This window comes from Anomaloglossus baeobatrachus, chromosome 12, assembly GCF_048569485.1.
Source record: "Anomaloglossus baeobatrachus isolate aAnoBae1 chromosome 12, aAnoBae1.hap1, whole genome shotgun sequence".
Lineage (NCBI taxonomy): Eukaryota > Metazoa > Chordata > Amphibia > Anura > Aromobatidae > Anomaloglossus > Anomaloglossus baeobatrachus.
Window position 1 is genome coordinate 111,846,486 of NC_134364.1, and position 20,479 is coordinate 111,866,964.

A 20,479-nucleotide genomic window follows, 5' to 3' on the forward strand; every position below is an offset into this window, starting at 1 on the left:
ATATGGCCACCAAAAAAGTAATTGTGACCATAAAATTAATGCTACTGATTGCTATTATACATAAGGATTGATACACAGCTTAGAGAACATAAAATATGACTGCGGGCCCAATGGTGGAGGTCAACACTTAAGGCAATTTACACGCAACAACATCGCTAACGAGATGTCGTTGCGGTCACGGAATTCGTGATGCACATACGGCCTCGTTAGCGACATCGTTGCGTGTGAAACGCAGGAACGACCGTTACCGATCAAGATTACTTACGTAATCGTTGACTGTCGATGCGTCGTTCCTTTCCCGATTATCGTTGCAGTTGCAGGACGCAGGTTGTTCGTCGTTCCTGCGGCAGCACACATTGCTACGTGTGACACCACAGGAACAAGGAAAATCACCGTACCTGTGGCCGCCCGCAATGAGGAAGAAAGGAGGTGGGCGGGATGTTCGTTACTATTGGGCGGCCGCTTAGTGACGCCGCTGTGACGCCGCACGAACCGCCCCCTTAGAAAGGAGGCAGTTGGCTGGCCACAGCGACGCCGCTAGGCAGGTAAGTATGTGTGACGGGGCCTAACGATATTGTGCGCCACGGGCAGCGATTTGCCCGTGACGCACAAACGACGGGGGCGAGTGTGATCGGCAGCGACATCGCTAGCGATGTCGCTGTGTGTAAAGTGGCCTTTAGAGAGGACAACTCTTAAAGGGTTGTCCGGTAATGACAAGTCACCACCTTTCCTGTGGACAGATAACTTACTGGATCAGTGGGGGTCTGGCCATCGGGACCCTCACCGATGGGCAATTTTTATCCATCTTACAAAATGGAGCAGCAGGTTGGATTCCCAATAGCTGTACTAGTCAGTCCACATGGGGATGCTGGAAGATGCTGAGCACAGGTCAACTCAACACCATCAACTTTTTGCCATGTTCCTCCATTCCTGAACAGTTTTTGGAGAAAGACTAGACATTACTCTACTTTAGAGGCCACTGCCATTGGGGACTATGCCATTGAAGAGCTGCAATAATCTTTAATTTGGTGCTACGAGTCAAAGTAACATGAGCATGAATGCCACCACCTGAGGTTTCCCAACAGAGCACTGCCCAAAACTTTACTCTACCTTGGCTGCTTTGCCTTTGGGGCCATCTCTTGATGAACATCCACATACTGTTAATAAAAACCACTCCATGTTCTGATGCTCACATGTCCTCCACGATAGGCACCTTCAGTGGTGGACAAGTAGACCAGTCAGAGGCTACATATGCTCCGACATATTTCTATCATACTCAAAAGGAACATTTTCCACGACCTGTAGTTTCGGACCAATTGGGCTAGCCTTTGCTCCCCATGTACATTACCGAGGCCTGCGCGCAGATTGTCCGTCCTTGGAAAACTTTTGGTAGGTACTAAACAGTTCATAGTAGGAACTACAAGACCAAGTCATCTAGTCCACACAATTTATCCATTGCGAAATTCGCTCAGATCTTTACACTTGCCCATTTTTCCATCATCCTCAAGAACGGATTGTTCACCCGTTCCCAATATGTCCCATTTAATTTCATAGTTTTATTATGATATTGGTTTTTATTAGGTTTTCATCCAAAATCCCCAATGTTTTTTTTTTTTGGGGGGGGAGGGGAATCATTGTTGTAAGCTGCAGAGATTAGTTAATCGATAATTCCTAGTCCCCCAGTGTCTTCAACAGCAATGACAAAACTAATGTGACCGATAGAGACAGGGGGATCAATTCGCTTGACTCTGGTCCATCAGCCAGATCTGGATGCTCCAGTCACTGGACGGGTGGCTTGAGAACCTTTTATCTTTGGTGATCTCTAGCATGGCTTTCAATGCCCCGCCAGCTTGGCTAATCAAAAGCTGATCCCAGAAGGTAAGAGATTCGTGAGTCTCCTGTCCAGTGCCAAGAGACAACTGACCTGACCGCATCGAATAGATCCGACCATCTCTGACTTTACGCTTGTTTTCTGGAATGCACTTACTTGTCTCCCACTATACCCAAGTTGATGGTAGGGTAGCCGTGTTCCTGAATTGTAGCTAGAAGGGTAGAGCGATTGCTGTCACGAATTTTCCCTGGCAAAAGATCGTCTTCAGGATTTAAGAGCTGCAGAAGAAACATAAATGCATGGCAAAGCTTAAGTCTATATCTTGGTCATGAATTTATTAGTCGCATGCAATGGATTAAAAGGAATGTCTCAGGATCATATCTTCAGGAGCACACTGATCCCCCTGCTTCCCGACGTCCGGCCTGCTGGGAGGCAGTGTGCTCCTGATGACTATCATGGTTTCCTCACTCATCCAATGTGTGCGCTCTTCTGACGCTATTAGAAAAGAGCTGGCAAGAACGCTCTCCTCACCTACAAAACTGGAGAACTTGGTCAACTACAGATATGGCCATTAACTAAGGCAACAAGCAGTAAACTACACAAAAAAGGTAGTAATAGCCTGAGTGTCTGAATTGTAGGGAAAGGCATATATGTATATAGATATATATGTACATGCGTTATTATACCAACCTCATTTCCTGTTGACATAACGGCAACTACTGGGAACTTGTGGACCTCGACTTCTGTAACTCCAACTGTTGCCAGCAGGCCAATTTCTGAGGGTCCCATATGTGTGCCCTTGGCCAGTACACACTCCCCTCTTTTGATGTCATGCCCAATAGGCCTAGAAAAAAAAAGGCTTGCAAAAATGATGCACATTTAGGAACTGGATCATGAAGTTGTCGATTTAGTAATATATTTCCAGGAGGAATATCAAGGGCACAACACAAACCGTTACAGAATCATTATTTAATGGAGACAACAAGCATTTCTGCACCAAATCTCCATCTCCTGGCAGAAAAACAAGTCCAAAAAACCTTGTTTTTGGTGCTTTTTTTGCCACGAGATGCAGATTTGGTGCAGATTTCTGCAACAAATCTGCATCTGCTGGCAGAAAAAAAGCATCAAAACTTCATCACAGTCTAGGTGTGTTTTTATGCCAGGATATGCAGATTTTCTGCAACAAAATACTTAACATGGGCACATAGCCTAAGCCGGTAATCAAGTATTAAGTTCACCTTCGGTGCGTTCATAGAGTTCAGCTGAAGTGAGTTGACTGAGTTCATTGAGTTCACCTAAGGTCACAGCTGGGGTACCATAGGAACAGCCAGCTGTGACCTCAGGTATACTCACTGATGTCACCGCTCTTACAGCTGCAGCTCCATCAGTGTTTCCCTGACACAAGTCTGGAGAGCAAACTGTTCATTTTTCTCACCTAATATCTTGGCCTGGGCGGGCCTGCACTAATATACGGACTTCCAGTTCTTCTGTGCCCTGCAAAATGGAATGGGATTATAAGAAGGCATGTAAGACACCAGAGAAAAGCTGCAAATATGTAACATAAATCTAAAGACAAAGGATGGGTTATCAATATCAGTAAGGTCCAGCATCGCCGCCAATCAACTCATACCTGGTGTCACCACCTACACTGCTGGAACAGCACAGCTGTACACTTTGTATAGTGGCCTTGTCCGGTACTGCAACTCAGATAATATTCACTTTAATATGAGCTGAGCTTCAGGACTAATCAGCTGAGTCCCAGCTCCGTACACTGCCAACTCTGGTCTCTCATATCTCAACTGAATACAATTTTTAGCGAGTCCTCATTTTTCCAGCAAGATGTGCTGCCTATTTCAAGCATTAATGTTCTAGGTACTCCCAGAAGGGAGTACCCTCACTGCAGCTGCTATCTGCTCTGGTTAGGGCTAGGGTTACACATTGTCACATCGGATCTAATGATTTCTTTTGATGTCAAATTGCAACTCTACAAGGAGTGTTTCGAAATATGTCCCAAATCTAAAGGGTGCTTTACACGCTGCGACATTGCTAACGATATATCATCGGGGTCATGGTGTTTGTGATGCACATCCGGCGTCGTTAGCGACATCGCAGCATGACACCAAGGAGCGACGATCAACGATCGCAAAAATATCGGTGATGGTTCATGCCGCTGGTTGTTTGTCGTTCCTGCGGCATCACACATCGCTATGTGCGACACCGCAGGAACGACGAACATCTCCTTACCTGCATCCACCGGCAATGAGGAAGGAAGGAGGTGGACGGGATGTTTTGGCCGCTCATCTCCGCCCCTCCTCTGCTATTGGACAGCCGTTATGTGACGTCGCTGTGACGCCGCACGCACCTCCCCCTTGAAGGAGGGATTGTTCGGCAGCAACAGCGACATCGCAGAACAGGTATGTGCGTATGATGCTGCTGTAGCGATAATGTTCACTACGGCAGTGATCACCACGTATCGCACCAACGACGGGGGCGAGTGCTATCGCTTGCGACGTCACTAGCAATCGCTAGCATTGTTACAGCGCGTAAAGCACCCTTAAGTCTCAAGACGTACAAGACTCACTTTGCCACAGACGAAAAAAAAAGTTGCATGCCATCACTGTCAGCAATCATGGCTGCTCCATAGCTGTGTGTGGCTGCATTGGGTGCTGGCTGGCATTGTACATTGGGGCAGCCTTTCCTGGTTAGCTTGTTCAGTGTGTGGGGGAAGCGGTTCCTGCACGGCTGTACCCAGTTGAAGAGGCTGAATGCTGCCCAATCCTCTGTATCTATTACTCCTCTAAAGCCCGATCCATAAAAAGACCTCCACGTGGATTAAAGAACACCTGCTTAAATTCAGATGTCTTCAGCTCCTTACTTGGTAAAGCCCATCCACTATGCAGACAAGCGTATCGAGCTGCAGAATCGGCAATTTGCGGCTGCGACTGGTTGGATACATTCAGCGCTTGTCTTGCCTTTAAAATTGTAACTACTTACATCATCTGATTCTCTAATCAGCTCTGTGTCTTCCACTTGTACCACTGCATCTGCACCACAAGGAATCGGCGCTCCAGTTGTTACCCTCATCACTTGCCCGGGCATCACCGTCTGAGTTGGCTTTAAAAAACAAAATAATAGAAAATTGTAAGAACGCCCTACTCTAATCCAGATGCATAATTACTACAAGCCTGGAGGTTACTTATAATTTGTTTACGACAAATTAAGACCCCGGTATGACTTATTCATATTTAGTCATGCCCCTTGACGTCCCAAAATCCACTGATGTGCAGGGTTTGTTTACAAGGGTTAATTCGGGAATCTTACAAAAAGGGTATAAATATATGACTCTACCAGAACCCTTTGGAGATTATTGGAAACCACAAGACGATGTACTTATCTGTTCTTACCAACCGTCAAATGAATCCTATAAACTGCTTTTACAGGAGGTATTAAAGGCTAAAGTGCAAATATCGTGCTTAAGGGATATAGAAGTAATGGCAATTTAGAAAATGGTGGTGAAAAATTTGGACATGTAAGACATAGATGACACTTGTGAAGGAAGAGGTCTGTTAAAGCCAATCTGGGCAGGGAGAAGCCACCGGGAGCCGCCTAGCAGACTCTTCCCACCCTGTCCGGACCATCGCCCAGGATATTTTTTAGGCGTTTCAGAGTACAGTATAGCTGTTTGCAGTGCTCTCATTATATTCCCTTATATTCCCTCTTTCATTTCGTCTTGTAAAACCAGGCCGGCTTCTAACAAAGGAAACAGACACATGAATATGCAACGAGCGATCTCACCTGTTCACCAGCTTGAGATTCGCCAATGATGAAACGGTCTCCGGGGCCATCCGCAGCTGTAAGAAATGTTCAGATAAATAAAACCACTGAGGAAAAGAAAGGACTAGACAAGAAAGATCAAAAAAGACAGCGGGAAGGTGTTTGATGTTCTGCCTTATATAACTCTTCATTAATATGTAATAGGATTCATTGCTCAAAATGACAATGTTGACTTTGCTAACGCGAGCCTTACCTCTTACTGCGTATCCATCCTTCACTGATGCAGGGAATGGTGGTAAATTGTCTTTTGCGTAAACTTCTTGGGCAAGAACACGGCCCATTCCATCTACGGGAGCACAAGAAGAGCAAACAATATTTTGATAAAAAGATGGAAAATGTATCTACTATCACTGCGGCGAAAACATATATGCTGTATTATGGACATACACCATGGGTAAATTAAGCCTAAAAATTATTGGTCAAAAACTTGTGTTTTGTCTAATGTAAGCCAGGACCGGTGATCAGGGGATCGTTGAGACGGTGGCTCCTAAAACTATTAACGATTAGCTGTGATCATCAGGAGGGGGGGGGGGTAGCTGCACAGTCACTCATTTGTAGTATTACTCAACACCTATCATGTGAATGGATTAACATTAGTGATGGGCGAGCACTAAAATTCTCAGGTGCTCGATACTGGACATCAGACGCTCTGAAAGGGCTCAATTCGAGTAACGAGTATAATGGAAGTCAATGATTTGGCAGTTCGGCTCTCCACCCACATGGAGCCAGCCATATACAGAGCATTTTTGTGGGAAAGGAGGGCGGTGTTTTGTTTTTTTTTGGGACCCACTACATGCAAAAACATTGTTTACCCCCTTGTGAGAACCATTCAAAGACTGCAAATGGCTTTCACTGGGGTTCTGGTTATTACCTGTGATACTTGGCAAAGCACCACGAGTACCTGAGCACCCCGATGCTCGATCGAATATTGTTCAGTGGTGAGCACACTTGCCCATCATGAATTACCATGTAATACATGTCTTCGATAATGGGTGGCCATACACATTAGTTAAATTTCGGTCGACATCAATGGGCCGATCAATACATGTCGAGGTAAAGAATGATTGGGCATGTTGGATTTCAACATACCTGATTCTTTGCACCCATAAAAGATAAGCTGCCACAATAAGTATAATGCATTACTGTAATGAATTAAGGCTGAACCCAACTGGCAACCAAGCAGATGATAGGATAAAGAATGATTGGACATGTTGGACTTCAACATGCCTGGTCCTTGTATTCACAGAATATAGGCAGTCCAACAACAGCCTAATTCCCTTCTCTCTATAGCGATCCAAAAGTGTTGAGAATCAGGAGGAATAGATGTTGGCTGCCAGATTTCTAAGGTATACGTTCATCTTAACAGAGTGAGGCCCTTCATAATATCTCTAGGATAGCCACAGTGTATACTGTTGGGAGTATACAACAGCTGCAGGCTAATACTAGTTGGACAGACGTTGCTGTGTGAACCATTACCAACTATTGATATGTGTGTAGTTAATTTCTATATTCTACTGTATGACCTCTCAGGTTTGTGTATCTCTCTTATATCCTCCATGTTGTAATGAATTCTTTATGTCCCAAGTTAAACAATTAAGTCTCCCACAATGTCTGAAGTGATGCACGATTCTGCTGAAATCTGCAACATGGATCACTTTTAAGGGTATAATTTTGTGATCAAGAGTTGAAAACGCTTTTGGTAGCCATTAACCTAATACAAGTTTCAATCCCTTAACACTAGAAGTCCCAGAGAGGGGTCATTTAACATTTCTCCCTTTGGAACCCAGAGAGCTCGAAATTTCTAGGACTTCTAGTGTTAAAACAAAATGGACGTCTAAACAATTATGACCCAACTAGACCATCCTTCCATAAAATTGTTGCTGACACCTAATTTTTAATGTTTTCCATTAATTATCCATAACAGTTTATACTGTTGGCTTACTACAAGTTGGAACTTCTAGTGTCTTCATCGACTTCTACTCAAGGGACCCTATTATCCTAATAGTTGGGGGTTCTAGTGGCTTGAGAGACTTCTACTCAAGGGACCCTATTCTCCTAATAGTTGGGGGTTCTAGTGTCTTGAGAGACTTCTACTCAAGGGACCCTATTCTTCTAATAGTTGGGGGTTCTAGTGTCTTGAGAGACTTCTACTCAAGGGACCCTATTCTCCTAATAGTTGGGGGTTCTACTGTTGTGTACCTTACCAATCAGACAGTTACGACCTAGCACAGAGGACTACAGATTCCATGACTTTAGGTTAATAAAACTTTATAAGTAACCAATAAATGTTTCCGAAGGTTTCAAGATTTGTGACAAATCATCTTTGGTTTCAGTTCGCAAAAAACAAAATCGTAAGAGACATTTCGCAATATGACCCATATAAATGAACAGTCTAATTTCACTAATTACAATGCCTCCCATAGTGGACATTAAGTATATTGATTTTTATGTGTCACGTCCCACCCATGATTCAACGTCTTGGTCTACAGCTTCTACCCAATGTTACCCACCAAGGAAAGGAGTGGTATAAAGAAAAACATTACTGGTCTACAGCTTCTACCCAATGTTACCCACCATGGAAAGGAGTGGTATAAAGAAAAACATTACCTCTGTAATTTATTATTTCAGTCCCAAGCACTGGAGTCATCTCCAAGACTGTAATGAAGGCTTTATCCATGGATGTTAGAGGGAACGGAGACATACGGTGTCTTCTTGCTACCTTAGTGATATCAACGGCGCTGTGACCTAAAAGCCGAACACATTGAGGATGACCTTCAAGAGAACTTGGTACTAAACATTGAGCTACTTACGGAACATTTTATTGCTTTGTCAACACTCTAATTATGCAAGGGACTTCTGAACTGGAGTCCCACCAGTCAGACGCCCAGTGATCACAATGAGAACTTAACCTATGGCTGTATATTGCTTGTGGGATTACTTTTTTTTTTTACATAACACATTATTCAAACATAATTTTTAGACAATGTCCAAAAATATCAGATTTAGCAATTACTTACTGGCTCTAAGGATGTTTTCCTTGCTACTACATCGGGATTGGACCTGTAAAGAGAGCAAAAAGCACATAAGTAACAAGAGTAAGGAAAAAAACACACATGTAATCGACCTTTAATGCCATAGTGACTTGTAATGCATTGTCCAACAATGCGCTCCAAATCTTCTAGCATGGAAGGCAATTCATGGGCCGGCTCCTAAAAATTCTATTTCATCGATTAGAACTATGGATCAGATCCAAAATGAACAATAGTCTTATAAAGTAATACATTGTTTCAGCTATCACTTCTTGAGTCTATAAAAAAATATATACAATAAGTCATAATAAAAAAGTAGGAACTTAATTCAAGTTTGGGAAAACTTCAGTAATATTTTACAAAGGTCCATGAACTGAATGGTCAACCATGTTAGAAATTTGAGTAGACACTATGACTTCATGGGTCAACCATGTTACAAATTTGGATAGACCTTATTACTAGAGATGAGCGGACCTGTTGAAGTTCGGTTTTAGTGGGTTCAGCTGGAGTTTAGATAAAGTTCAGTTTGAGACGAGCAGACCTGTTGAAGTTCGGGTGGTTCAGCTGGACTTTAGGTAAAGTTCAGTTTGGGACCCGGAGTTAACCTGAATCCCATGGGAAGTCACTGATTGCGCAGTTCTGCTCTTCACCCACATACAGCCAGCCCAAAAAAAAAACATTTTCGGGTGAAGAGTGGAGTTGTTTCATTTTTTTTTTAAGGGGGGGAAACACACTACATCTGATAACACTATTCTTAACTCTTTGCAAGTGGCTCGCACTGGGCCGAGCACCGAGCGTATCACAGCCAACCAATGTTCGATCGAGTGGTTAGCATACGTATAAAGCACCCAAACTCCAAACACTGATTTTTGTCGTAAAGTCTGTGTTCGGTACGAATACTGAACTTTACTGTTTGGGTTCGCTCATCTCTACTTATGACTTCATGGGTCAACCATAAATAGAAATATGGCTAAAGATGTTTGATATTTGGGTAGACCTTAAGACTTCATGGATCAACCATGACAGAAATTTGGGTAGACCTTTTGATTTCCTCAGTCAACCATGTAAGAAATTAGGGTAGATCTTATGACTTCACGAGTCAACCATGTTAGATGTTTGGGCACAACTTATGACATCACAGGTCAGTTAGAAATTTAGGTAGACCTTATAACTTCATGGGTCAACCATGTTAGAAATTTGGTAGACAAAAAGACAAATTAGAAGTTTGGGTAGACCTTTTGACTACCTGGGTCCACCATGTAAGAAATTATGGTAGACCTTATGACTTCATGGGTCAACCATGTTAGTTATTTGAGCACACCTTATGACTTCACGGGTCATACAGGTTAGAAATTTGGGCAGACAAAAAGACTTCATGGGGTAATAAATTAGAATTTTGGGTAGACCTTATGACTTAATGAGTCAACCATGTTAGAAATTTGGCTAGACCTTATCATTTAATGGGAATACAAGTTAGAATTTTGGGTAGACAATAAGGCTTCATTGGTCAATCATTTTAGAAATTTGGGTAGACGTTATGACTTCGTGGGTCAACAAAAAAGAAATTTGGGTAGATCTAAAACAATAAAAGATTTTAACATTCTAACTATATGGAAGCCAGCCCATAAACTGGAAATATGTACATCCACACAACAGGTTGAAATCTACCAAGCAACACAGCCTACTTGCTGTAATGGGACAAAATATGACAGAAATGTTGCAGCTAATGGTGATGTATGATTGCCCTTCCTGAAAAAACAAAGTTGGAAGAAAAAAAAAAACACATACATTTCTTGGACAGAATGTCTCATGATTTGGTTCGGATTTGTTCTTTAAATTTTAGGGGCCTTTAAATCAGAATTTTCAAAATTTGGGTGACATACTCAGAAAACGTCGGGAGTAGTAGCTACAACATCTAGAGGCAATGTTATAAAAAGTATATAAAAAAGTCTTTAAGCTAATGAAGAAAACGTGTTCAGAAGAGTTCTGCCACAAATGGTGGTGAACATGATATAGTAATAGGACAACCTTATTTTGTTGGAGGCAATAGGTCTTGAGTAGGATGCAAGTGAGAATTCCAAGTCGTAGCTAGAAGTTGTAGACCACGTTCTCAAAAATGTAAGTATATTCATGGAACTATTGGGTAGAAATTCTACCGTGAAATATCAATAAATTATTTTGAAGATCATCTTTGTCATGAAAGATCTTTTTTGAAGTTTTGAATTTAAGAAACAAAGCCTGAACCGAAAATCAGGACAGATGAAGGAGATGACCATGTATAATGGTGGAGAAGAGTCATGAGAAGACCGAACCTACAAAAATAACATCTCCTACAAACTATGGACATTATGGTTGGACAGGTACACATGGAGTACAGAATATATGAGTAGAAGAGCTTCAAATCAACAAGTTTAGAAGATGAAACTAGAACAACACAAAAGAGTCCTAAAAATAAACAAGTAGACTAGTAAAGAACTAGCGTGGAAAAATAACATATATCCAAAGGACACAAGAGAAAAGCTAATAAGAGAAAAATGTTAGTGGAAAAGACAGCGCTAAGGAAGTAAAATGAAAGTCAGGAATCTTCACGAAATATAATAAGGAGCTCAAACTCATAGCGCAAAGCATCTTTTTTGCGAATGGAAGCAGCTCCTTTGATCAGTAATAGTTACTCTTGTTTCGCAGCCTCTACTCCTCCTGAGTTCATCTTTAAGCCCTTCCAATTTATAGTGGAGCTATTGCATGGACAAAAACAAAAGATTGAAAATGAGCAGAGACACTTGAGATTGTTGAATTAAGTCGTAGACACGTTGGGTCACAGTTTAGCGATTTCACAATCCTGTTTTAATTATTTTTTTTTTTGTTGATCTCCAAACCAAATTTCTGATGGAGTTTGCCGTTTGACATGAGCTGGAATAGAATGAAAATTCTTGACCGGGCATTTGGTCATTACAAATGGTGAGGTTTATGAATAGTACAGTACAAACAAAAAGAAAAATAATAAAAACAAACAGCTAAAATAAAAATAATGCAGTTGGACTACGGAGCTCCTGAGTGAAACAAAGTTTCGCCCTCATTACAAATGGTGACGTTTATGAAGAATGAAGTTTGTCAATAGTACAGTATAAACAAATAGAATAATTCTAAAAACAAACAGCTAAAATAAAAATAATGCAGTTGGACTACGGAGCTCCTGAGTGAAACAAAGTTTCGCCCTCATTACAAATGGTGACGTTTATGAAGAATGAAGTTTGTCAATAGTACAGTATAAACAAATAGAATAATTCTAAAAACAAAAAGCTAAAATAAAAATAATGCAGTTGGACTACGGAGCTCCTGAGTAAGCCAATGTTTCGCCATCATTACAAGTGGTGAGGTTTATGAAGCATGAAGTTTGTCAATAGTATAATAGAAATAAAAAGAATAATTCTAAACACAAACAGCTAAAATAAAAATAATGCGGTTGGACTACAGAGCTCCCTAGTAAGACAACGTTTCGCCCTCAGAATTAGACATGAACAGTTTGAAGAACCTTTGAAATAGTAATCACAATCCTAATTCCATATCACGTCCCTTCTTTTTTCTCAAGCAAACAAAATAAATGGAATAAAAAGAAAACAGATTTTAACGAACAGTAAAACAAATAATATAATTAAGCAATTGCTCATATTAAAAGACAAATCTCGATCTTACACGTATAATTAAAAGAAAAAAAAATAAATATATATAGAAAGTTTTTGTTGTGGACTGAAGAATACAAATGGAAACATATTTTTGGAAATTATTAAAAATTCTATCATGTATCATTTTCTATTAAAATTCATTGAAGCAATATTTGCAAGGCATTTCTAAAGGCTCTAAGACTTAAAGGGATAATCCAGAATTAGGAATTTGAGTCTGATTTTTTCGTTACAGAAAAGCATTGTATGTGGTACTACAGCATTTAGTAGAGCAGAGTTGCAATACCAGTACCTGCCTTACGACCAGAGGGGCACTGTTTGTAGAAAATAAAGCAGACTTCTTCCACTTTTGAACAACCACTTTAAAGGACTCAATACGAGATGGGTAATTTGGCATCAAATTAATGTCACCCATCAAGTCAATACATTTTTGGATTACACCAACAAAAGACTAAAGAACACAAACATTTCAGACTTGATGTGAAGCACTATGCTTAAGAAACATTTTCACTAATACCATCACTGTATTTTTACATGTAACACAATAATTCCTTAAAGGGGTTGTCCACTACTGTTACATTGATGACCAATCCTTAGGATAGGTCATCAATGTTTGATTGGCTGGGGTCCAACACCCCGCACCTCCCAGAGCCGGCAGCAAGAAGCCGGAAATGCTCAGTTCCAGAGCTGCTCCATCTTCTGATAGTGTCCAAGGCCGGATACTGCCGCCTATTGATTAGAATGGTAGGCGGATGTGCCGTACCCTATCAGAAGATGGAGCAGCTCCGGGACTGAGCATTTTTGGCTGCCTGCTGCCGGGAACGAGAACAGCTGATCAGCAGCGGTGCGGGGTATCGGACATCGTCCAATCAGACATTGATGGAGTATCCTAAGGATAGGCCATCAATGTAAAACTAGGGGACAACCCTCTTAAAGTGGTTGTCCAATTTTTTAAGATCCTTATGTTTTGCGAAGACCTGGTGCCCAGAAAAGGAACCACTTCCCAATAGTGGACACCAGCAGAGATCTCAACTCTGGAAGGCAAAAACTATCACCACAGTAAATAAAAGTCGGCATGGACAATAATTGATTTACTCGATAAATTATGGCACCCTTGTTCTAAAGACAAGGGCAAAACCACCAAGACGTAACAAATATTTCTTCACAATTATTTTTGGACTTTTTAGTTGAAGCAGTCAATAGTTTCCAGTTCAAATTAATATAATTCATGGCGTGCAATGATTTGGAGAGAATTAAGGGTGACCATTTTGCGCTGTCACTTGAGATAAAGATCTTGTGTAACAGATCTCAATGCTTGAAGGTCCTTTTAGTCATGGTCAGAGGATTAAACAGCTCCTTCAAGAAGGTTTTTAAATTCATGTAATGGAACAAATCAAATAATTTGTTGATCAGGGACGCATTTTCTCCTTGACCTTAGTGTTGTGACTAAGGGATGACTTCTTTGCTCAGTTGGAGAAAATGTCAAGTAAAATGTTTAAAGGAGATCTTGATACGTAAAAAAGTCAGTCGTAGAGATTAACGTCCAAACTTGCCTATTTCGGCATGAACGGACTACTATCTAATGAGAGACATCCATACAATTTAGATACACAATTATCTTGGGAGATAAGCTGAGCTATCTAGCGGCAGCTTTCTCCCCTCTCCGCATAAATGAGAGTGCATGTGTATGGTGGAGTCAGGAGAGAAAGCGGACAGCTGAATGAGCGTTTGGCCAGTTTAACGGAGACGAATCAACTTTGGAAGTTAGCCGCTATTGAATGGATAGGAGTTCACTTCTTGATTCTTCGCGTCAGACCACTGGAACCACCACTGATCCTGAAAACTGGATGGTGGTAAATCATACGTGCTGATGACCCATTCATTTGTATTGGGAGTGTCGAATAGCAGCTGAATGATCTGCTCAAATATATCCAGCGCTCTCGTAGAGAATATATAGTGCGGAGAAGCACATGGTTGACCCTGCTCCATTGACATCCAGTTTTCAAGATCGGTGGAGGTCCTAGTGGTCAGACTCTTGTCGATCGGGAAGTTCCTCCCTATCCAGTGGATAGGATATAACTTCTAAATTTGGTACAACCTATTTACGTTTGCATTGTGGGCCCTCATTTTTTACTTTTCACAGTAAATGTTGAACATTTACTTCTGCCCCCTAGTTGGTTTGTTCTATAAAAGGATCAGGCAGCTCATGGCACTACTCTTTGATGGTGTTATTATTGGGTTAGAGTTACCCTAATCAAAGCAAAAACTTTTAGTCCTTGAGTTAAGAACTTAATGCCATAACAGCTCATCTATGAGGGACTAAGTAGAAGCTTTGGTTGGTCAGTGTTGACTTTTGGGTTAAGGTTAGCCTAACACAGGCAAAATTTTTTAGTCCATCTATTAAGAAATGAATGCCATAACAGCTAATCTATGAAGGAATAGGTGGACGTTTTGGCTGGTCAATGAAGGGGAGAAACATTAATTAGATACCGTACCTTCAGATGAATTAGCTGCCTACCAAAAAAATGGTCACACCAAGTGTAATAGTGAGAGAACCCTCCATATGACGTCCATATTCCATAATAAAGCATATGAACAGGGGTTGTCTTGATGGCACATTTAAAAGCTGGCAAAACTTCACAAATCTCCTACAACAAACTTTAAAGCTTCCTACAAGCCAGGGATGGACAACCTGCAGCCAGAGTGGCCACGTGGCTGTGCTCCTCCCAACCATCTGGTCACAAATATGCTTGTCTGAATGTGACTGCTTATATGTACAGTAGTTTCAAGACCGACCAGCAAAAAAAAAAAACAAGTGGCACATGGTCATCTCACTGTGCCCTATCACTATTACAAGGACTAGGTCCCCACTGACTAATGGTGGTCAGTCAAGAAGGTTGTAGAAGACATAAAGGAGGTTATTTATGTATGTGGCCCTCTCATTTGTAGTTAATAATGAGTTTATAATTGTAGAAGTCAAATACAACAATGGCCTCCTCCTTTCGTAAGAGAAAAATGGTGAAGACTTGGACCCCCATTCTTCTTCTAGGTTTAAAGCGGACTTTACACGCTACGATATATCAAACGATATGTCGTTGGGGTCACGTTGTAAGTGACACACATTCGACGCCGTTTGACATATCGTAGTGTGTGACAGCTACGAGAGTCTGTTAACGAGCAAAAATACTCACCTTATCGTTGCTAGTTGACACGTCGCTCATTTTCTTAAAAAAAAAAAAAAATCGCATGTCCTCCTGCGCGCTGGTTGTTCATCGTTCCTGGAGCAGCACACATCGCTCCGTCTGACACCCCGGGAAAGATGAACTGCAGCTTACCTGCGTCCCGCCGGCAATGCGGAAGGAAGAAGGTGGGCGGGATGTTTACGTCCCGCTCATCTCCGCCCCTCCGCTACTATTGGGCAGCCGCTGTGTGACGTCGCTGAGACGCCGAACGTCGCTCCCCCTTCAGGAAGTGGATGTTCGCCGCCCACAGCGAGGTCGTTCGGGAGCTAAGTATGTGTGACGGGGGTTTACGATTTTGTGCGACACGGGCAACAAATTGCCCGTGCCGCACAAACGATGGGGGCGGGTGCGATCGCAAATGTGATCGCACGACAAAGTGAAGCGTGTAAAGCAGCCTTTAGTTACTCTTTCAAAACTCTTTCCTATCAGGCGGTTAAGGTATGTACTTTTGATATGCAGGCAAAACCCCAATACATTTTTTGAAGGCTCAATAGATCAGTGTGGCCATTGACCAGAAAAGGTTGTGCACTCCATATAAAGACTTGAGTCTGGCTTGTACATCGCGGTCCATCCTCACAACGTGATGTGAAACCGACACTAAGGTAGATCAGCTAGAGGCTGGTCCTTAGCTTTTTATGCTTATACTATAGTGGTTCTAGGTGTTTCTTTTGGTCCATAAAAAGGTTTTATAACCAAGGTCAGTGTTTAGTGTAAACCTTTTGGGAGATAATGGACCTACTAAGTCTCCACTATCAAGGGATTCCCGGTTGAAAGGAGTATCTCGATAAGTCCTCATTTATTCAATGATGCTTATGAACATTACATACTAATACTATGATGAAATTGCTTGGAATAGACCAAGACTTCAGCGAAAATTACCAAAAATGAGATCTTTGTCAAGTGATGATTGAACATGAACAGGGGTCGGTTAGGGAGGTCCTACCTTTTGCCAAAATTGAATTTTTTGTTATTGGCTAAAGCTTTATTTTATTAGACTCCTCATCAAAAATTGCTATACATCATTAAAACAAGAAAAAGAAAAGCACGAAAATGAAGGGGAAAAACAAAACAAAACATGAAATGATTAAAAGCTCATGCCAACAGTGAGGAAGAAAATAAAGGTTAGAAATCCATCAGTGAAATTGACCCACTTACCTGCGGAAGTTGTAATGTACACAGTATATCATAGGCCAGCTTTATGATGGGAGCAACGAAGAACGGCTCATTCTTCTTTACGCCCATCATAAAAAGCCAACGTGAAACATTTATACAACACATTTTTTATAAATGTCATAATCACAATCTCTAAGAAAGAATAAAAAAAGCTAAAAAAAACCACGAAATATCCCATCATATTCCAGGCAAGCATAATACATATTTTACATGAATTGCATCACTCAAATTGCCTCCAGCTTTAGAAAATTAAATTAGAAATTCCACTTTAGAAAATGATTAAAGTCATTCTACCCGATCAGAAATCTATGGGGGGGGTCTCTAAATGCTGGAACCCCAAAGCCAGTGCCATGAAAGAAAAGACCACAACATCTAAAAATATCGTGGCCTGCTTTAAGAAGTCCAATATAAGGAATGACAATGAAGAACAATTAATTAATTGATGGTTTCAAGGACGTCTGTCGGTAGGATCAACCCTCGTAAGCCGTCTATATGGGCGTGTAGGTCATAAAAATTTAAGGAAAATGATACTTTGATATCGGTGATCCAATGTCTTATTCCATGTAAATTCAGGTTTTGTTAAGATCTATGGGCAGGACACTGATCTCCCTAAAGATCTGACTTTTAAGCTTTATTCATAGGAAATGGGACATTACCAGTGAGAGACATGTAATGACTAGGGCTGGGCGGACCCGGACTATAAAAGTCCAAATCTGCGCGGTTTCAAAGGTGCCCGGGTGCTGGACCAAGGATTCCAGGTGTTTTATCCGGAACTCGAGAAATTAAAAAAAAATAAATAAATAAATAAAGGAAAAAATAAAGAAAATAAAAATGAAGTGAACACTTCATACTTACCAAGGCTCCGGTCCGGCTCTATGCTGCTCCTGCGGCCTCCCTGGGCCGCTCATTTCATATGCACGGCTTTCCCCGTCCGCCGGCCGACCGGGTGTCTGTGATTGTTTGCAGTCAGACATGCCCTCAGCCTGTGTGACAGTGTCTGACTGCTTCCGCGTACAGATGATGTCTGTGGGACAGACGAGCAGAGGAGGAAACATCAACGGCGTAGCTGATCCTGGGCCTCCCAGTGCACGATTCATGCACCGGGAGGCACAGACTGAGCAGAGAAGTACACATCGCGGCCACAGTTCATCCAGAGTAGCCTGCTTTATGAAACAGGTCGCTCAGGCTGAACAGAGGAGTACATGTCGTGGGCGCAGCTCTTCCTGAGTGGCCTGCTTCATAAAGCAGGACACTCAGGCTGCGCAGAGGAGGACACATCACAAGCTGCATTTTGAACACACCCTCCCCATCACGTGACAAAGTATGTCATACCTGGAAGAAGCCCATAAATTCTAGAATCTACCTTTACTTTTAGATATAGACTCATGCAGCTCCGGAAGTGAATGCGCGACCAGGACGCAGCTTGCTGCCATGACAGAGGTTCGGTGAGTACACTGCGTGTGCTTCTATCTCCCTATCCCTTACAACAACATTCTGGTTCCCATAGACTTATATGGGTACCGTATTCCGGACCGGATCCAGATTTTGTAAAAAAAAAAAAATGAGCAGGGACCGGAAGGTCCCGTTTTTTTAGAGTCCACCCAGTTCTAGCAATGACTGAAAGTCAACTCTTCTGATTTACATGCCTTACACTGGTAACGCCCCTTTCATATAAAATAAGCTCTGGAGACAGAGTCTTAAGGAGATCTATGTTCAGCCCATAGATCTTAACAGCTGATTTACATATTAAGAAAAATGTGGCTTTATCTGGAATAAATAATCAGATACCATAAATCAAGGTATCATTTTATTCAACTTCCTATTAGCATGGGTTGCACGGGTTTATCCTACTAACAGATTCTGTTTAACAACTAAATATTGGAACCACATCAAAGTATTTGTAAGGATCCCTAGTTCATGCAACTATCAGGTGAATCAGATATACACATTTACAGGGAATCTGTCAGGTGATTTTGCACTACAATACTAAATTTATCTTTAATTGGCTTAAGGACACCTTTCAGGATCAGTAAGTTTTATAGCTCTACCTTATGCTGTTATCTTGTTGTAAGCTTTGTAGAATTCAGTGTCAACTGCATGCTAGTCAAGTGTCTTTAAATACAATTTACATATTCACTGCTCCCCGCACCCACCTCTCAGTGCAGGCATGATTACTGCTATGAAGTAGGAAAGAGTATGGGTGGGGGCAGCAGTGCAAATTCAGTTCAGATTTACTATCACTGATGCCAGCACTGAGAGATGGTAGGGGCAGCAGTGAATATGCAGTTTTTATTTACATAAGCTTGACAAGTTACTAAAGGCCACGTCTCACTAAGCAACATCGCTGCTGAGGCACGATTTTTGTGATGCAACAGCGATCTTGATAGCGATGTTGCTGTGTGTGACATCCAGCAACAACCTGGCCCCCTGCTGTGAGGTCGCTGGTTGTTGCTGAATGTCCTGGTCCATTTTTTAGTTGTTGCTCTCCCGCTGTGAAGCACACATCACTGTGTGTGACAGCGAGACAGCAACAACTGAATGTGCAGTGAGCAGGGAGCCAGCTTCTGCGGACGCTGGTAACCAAGGTAAACATCGGGTAACCAAGAAGCCCTTTCCTTGGTTACCCGATATTTACCTTCGTTACCTACGTCCGCCGTTCTCACGCTGCCAGTGCCGGCTCCCTGCTCCCTGCACACATAGCCGGAGTACACATCGGGTAATTAACCCGATGTGTACTCTGGCTAGGAGTGCAGGGAGCCAGCGCTAAGCATTGTGCTCTCATGCTGCCAGTGCCGGCTCCCTGCACACGAAGCTGGAGTACACATCGGGTAATAAACCCGATGTGTGCTCTGGCTAGGAGTGCAGGGAACAGGGAGCCGGCACTGGCAGCGTGAGAGCGGCGGACGCTAGTAACTAAAGTAAATATCGGGTAACCAAGAGAAGTGCTTTCCTTGGTTACCTGATATTTACCTTAGTTACCCACGCGTCGCTGCTGGCTGGGGGCTGGTCACTGGTCGCTGGTGAGATCTGCCTGTTTCACAGCTCACCAGCGACCATGTAGCGACGCACCAGCGATCCCTGCCAGGTCAGGTCGCTGGTGGAATCGCTGGAGCGTCGCTTAGTGTGACGGTACCTTAAGGCTATGTGCCCACGCTGCGAAAAATGTGCGGATTTTGCAGTGGATTTGTCGCGGAAAAGCAGCGGATTTCCCGAAAATCTGCAGCTCAGGCACTTCCCAGCCATTTCTATGGTATTTTGGAAATGCTGTGCCCACGCTGCGGATTTTTCCGCAGCGGATTTCGTGCGGATTTTGATCCAGAAAAATCTGCAACATGTCAATTATTGTTGCGGATTTTCATCTGGATTTTGGCTTTAAAATTGGGGGAAAAAAAAATCCGCACCAAAATACGCATCAAATCCGCGGCAATTCCACGGTAAATCCGCACCTTTGAAAAGGTGCGGATTTTGCAGGAAAGCTGCGGATTTTGATGCAGAAAAATCCGCAGCTACATTCTCCCGTGGACACATAGCCTTAGTCACACTGAATTCTACTGACCTTACAACAAGATAACAGGATAACGTAAAGCAATAAAATACTAAGTTTGATAGCTCTACCTTATCCGGTTATCTTGTAAGATTTATAGGATTCAGTGTCAACTGCACACTAGTCAAGTGTCTGTAAATACAATT

General features: G+C 42.2%; 1 protein-coding gene across 34 annotated transcripts in view; it reads right to left on the reverse strand.

Moving 5' to 3' along the window:
- Positions 1 to 20,479, reverse strand: part of GPHN (gephyrin) — a 360,949-nt gene that overhangs the window by 15,569 nt on the left and 324,901 nt on the right. For 21 of the 34 annotated variants that reach the window (XM_075330398.1, XM_075330424.1, XM_075330418.1 and 18 more), the window contains 9 exons: positions 11,367 to 11,429; positions 8,683 to 8,725; positions 8,273 to 8,410; positions 5,859 to 5,951; positions 5,627 to 5,682; positions 4,826 to 4,945; positions 3,267 to 3,325; positions 2,522 to 2,675; positions 1,988 to 2,109 (listed from right to left, as the gene is read on the reverse strand). In XM_075330398.1, the coding sequence (XP_075186513.1) occupies positions 1,988 to 2,109; positions 2,522 to 2,675; positions 3,267 to 3,325; positions 4,826 to 4,945; positions 5,627 to 5,682; positions 5,859 to 5,951; positions 8,273 to 8,410; positions 8,683 to 8,725; positions 11,367 to 11,429 (848 nt within the window). The remainder of the gene's footprint in view (positions 1 to 1,987; positions 2,110 to 2,521; positions 2,676 to 3,266; positions 3,326 to 4,825; positions 4,946 to 5,626; positions 5,683 to 5,858; positions 5,952 to 8,272; positions 8,411 to 8,682; positions 8,726 to 11,366; positions 11,430 to 20,479) is intronic. The other 13 variants (XM_075330420.1, XM_075330425.1, XM_075330417.1 and 10 more) reach the window with 1 other exon arrangement.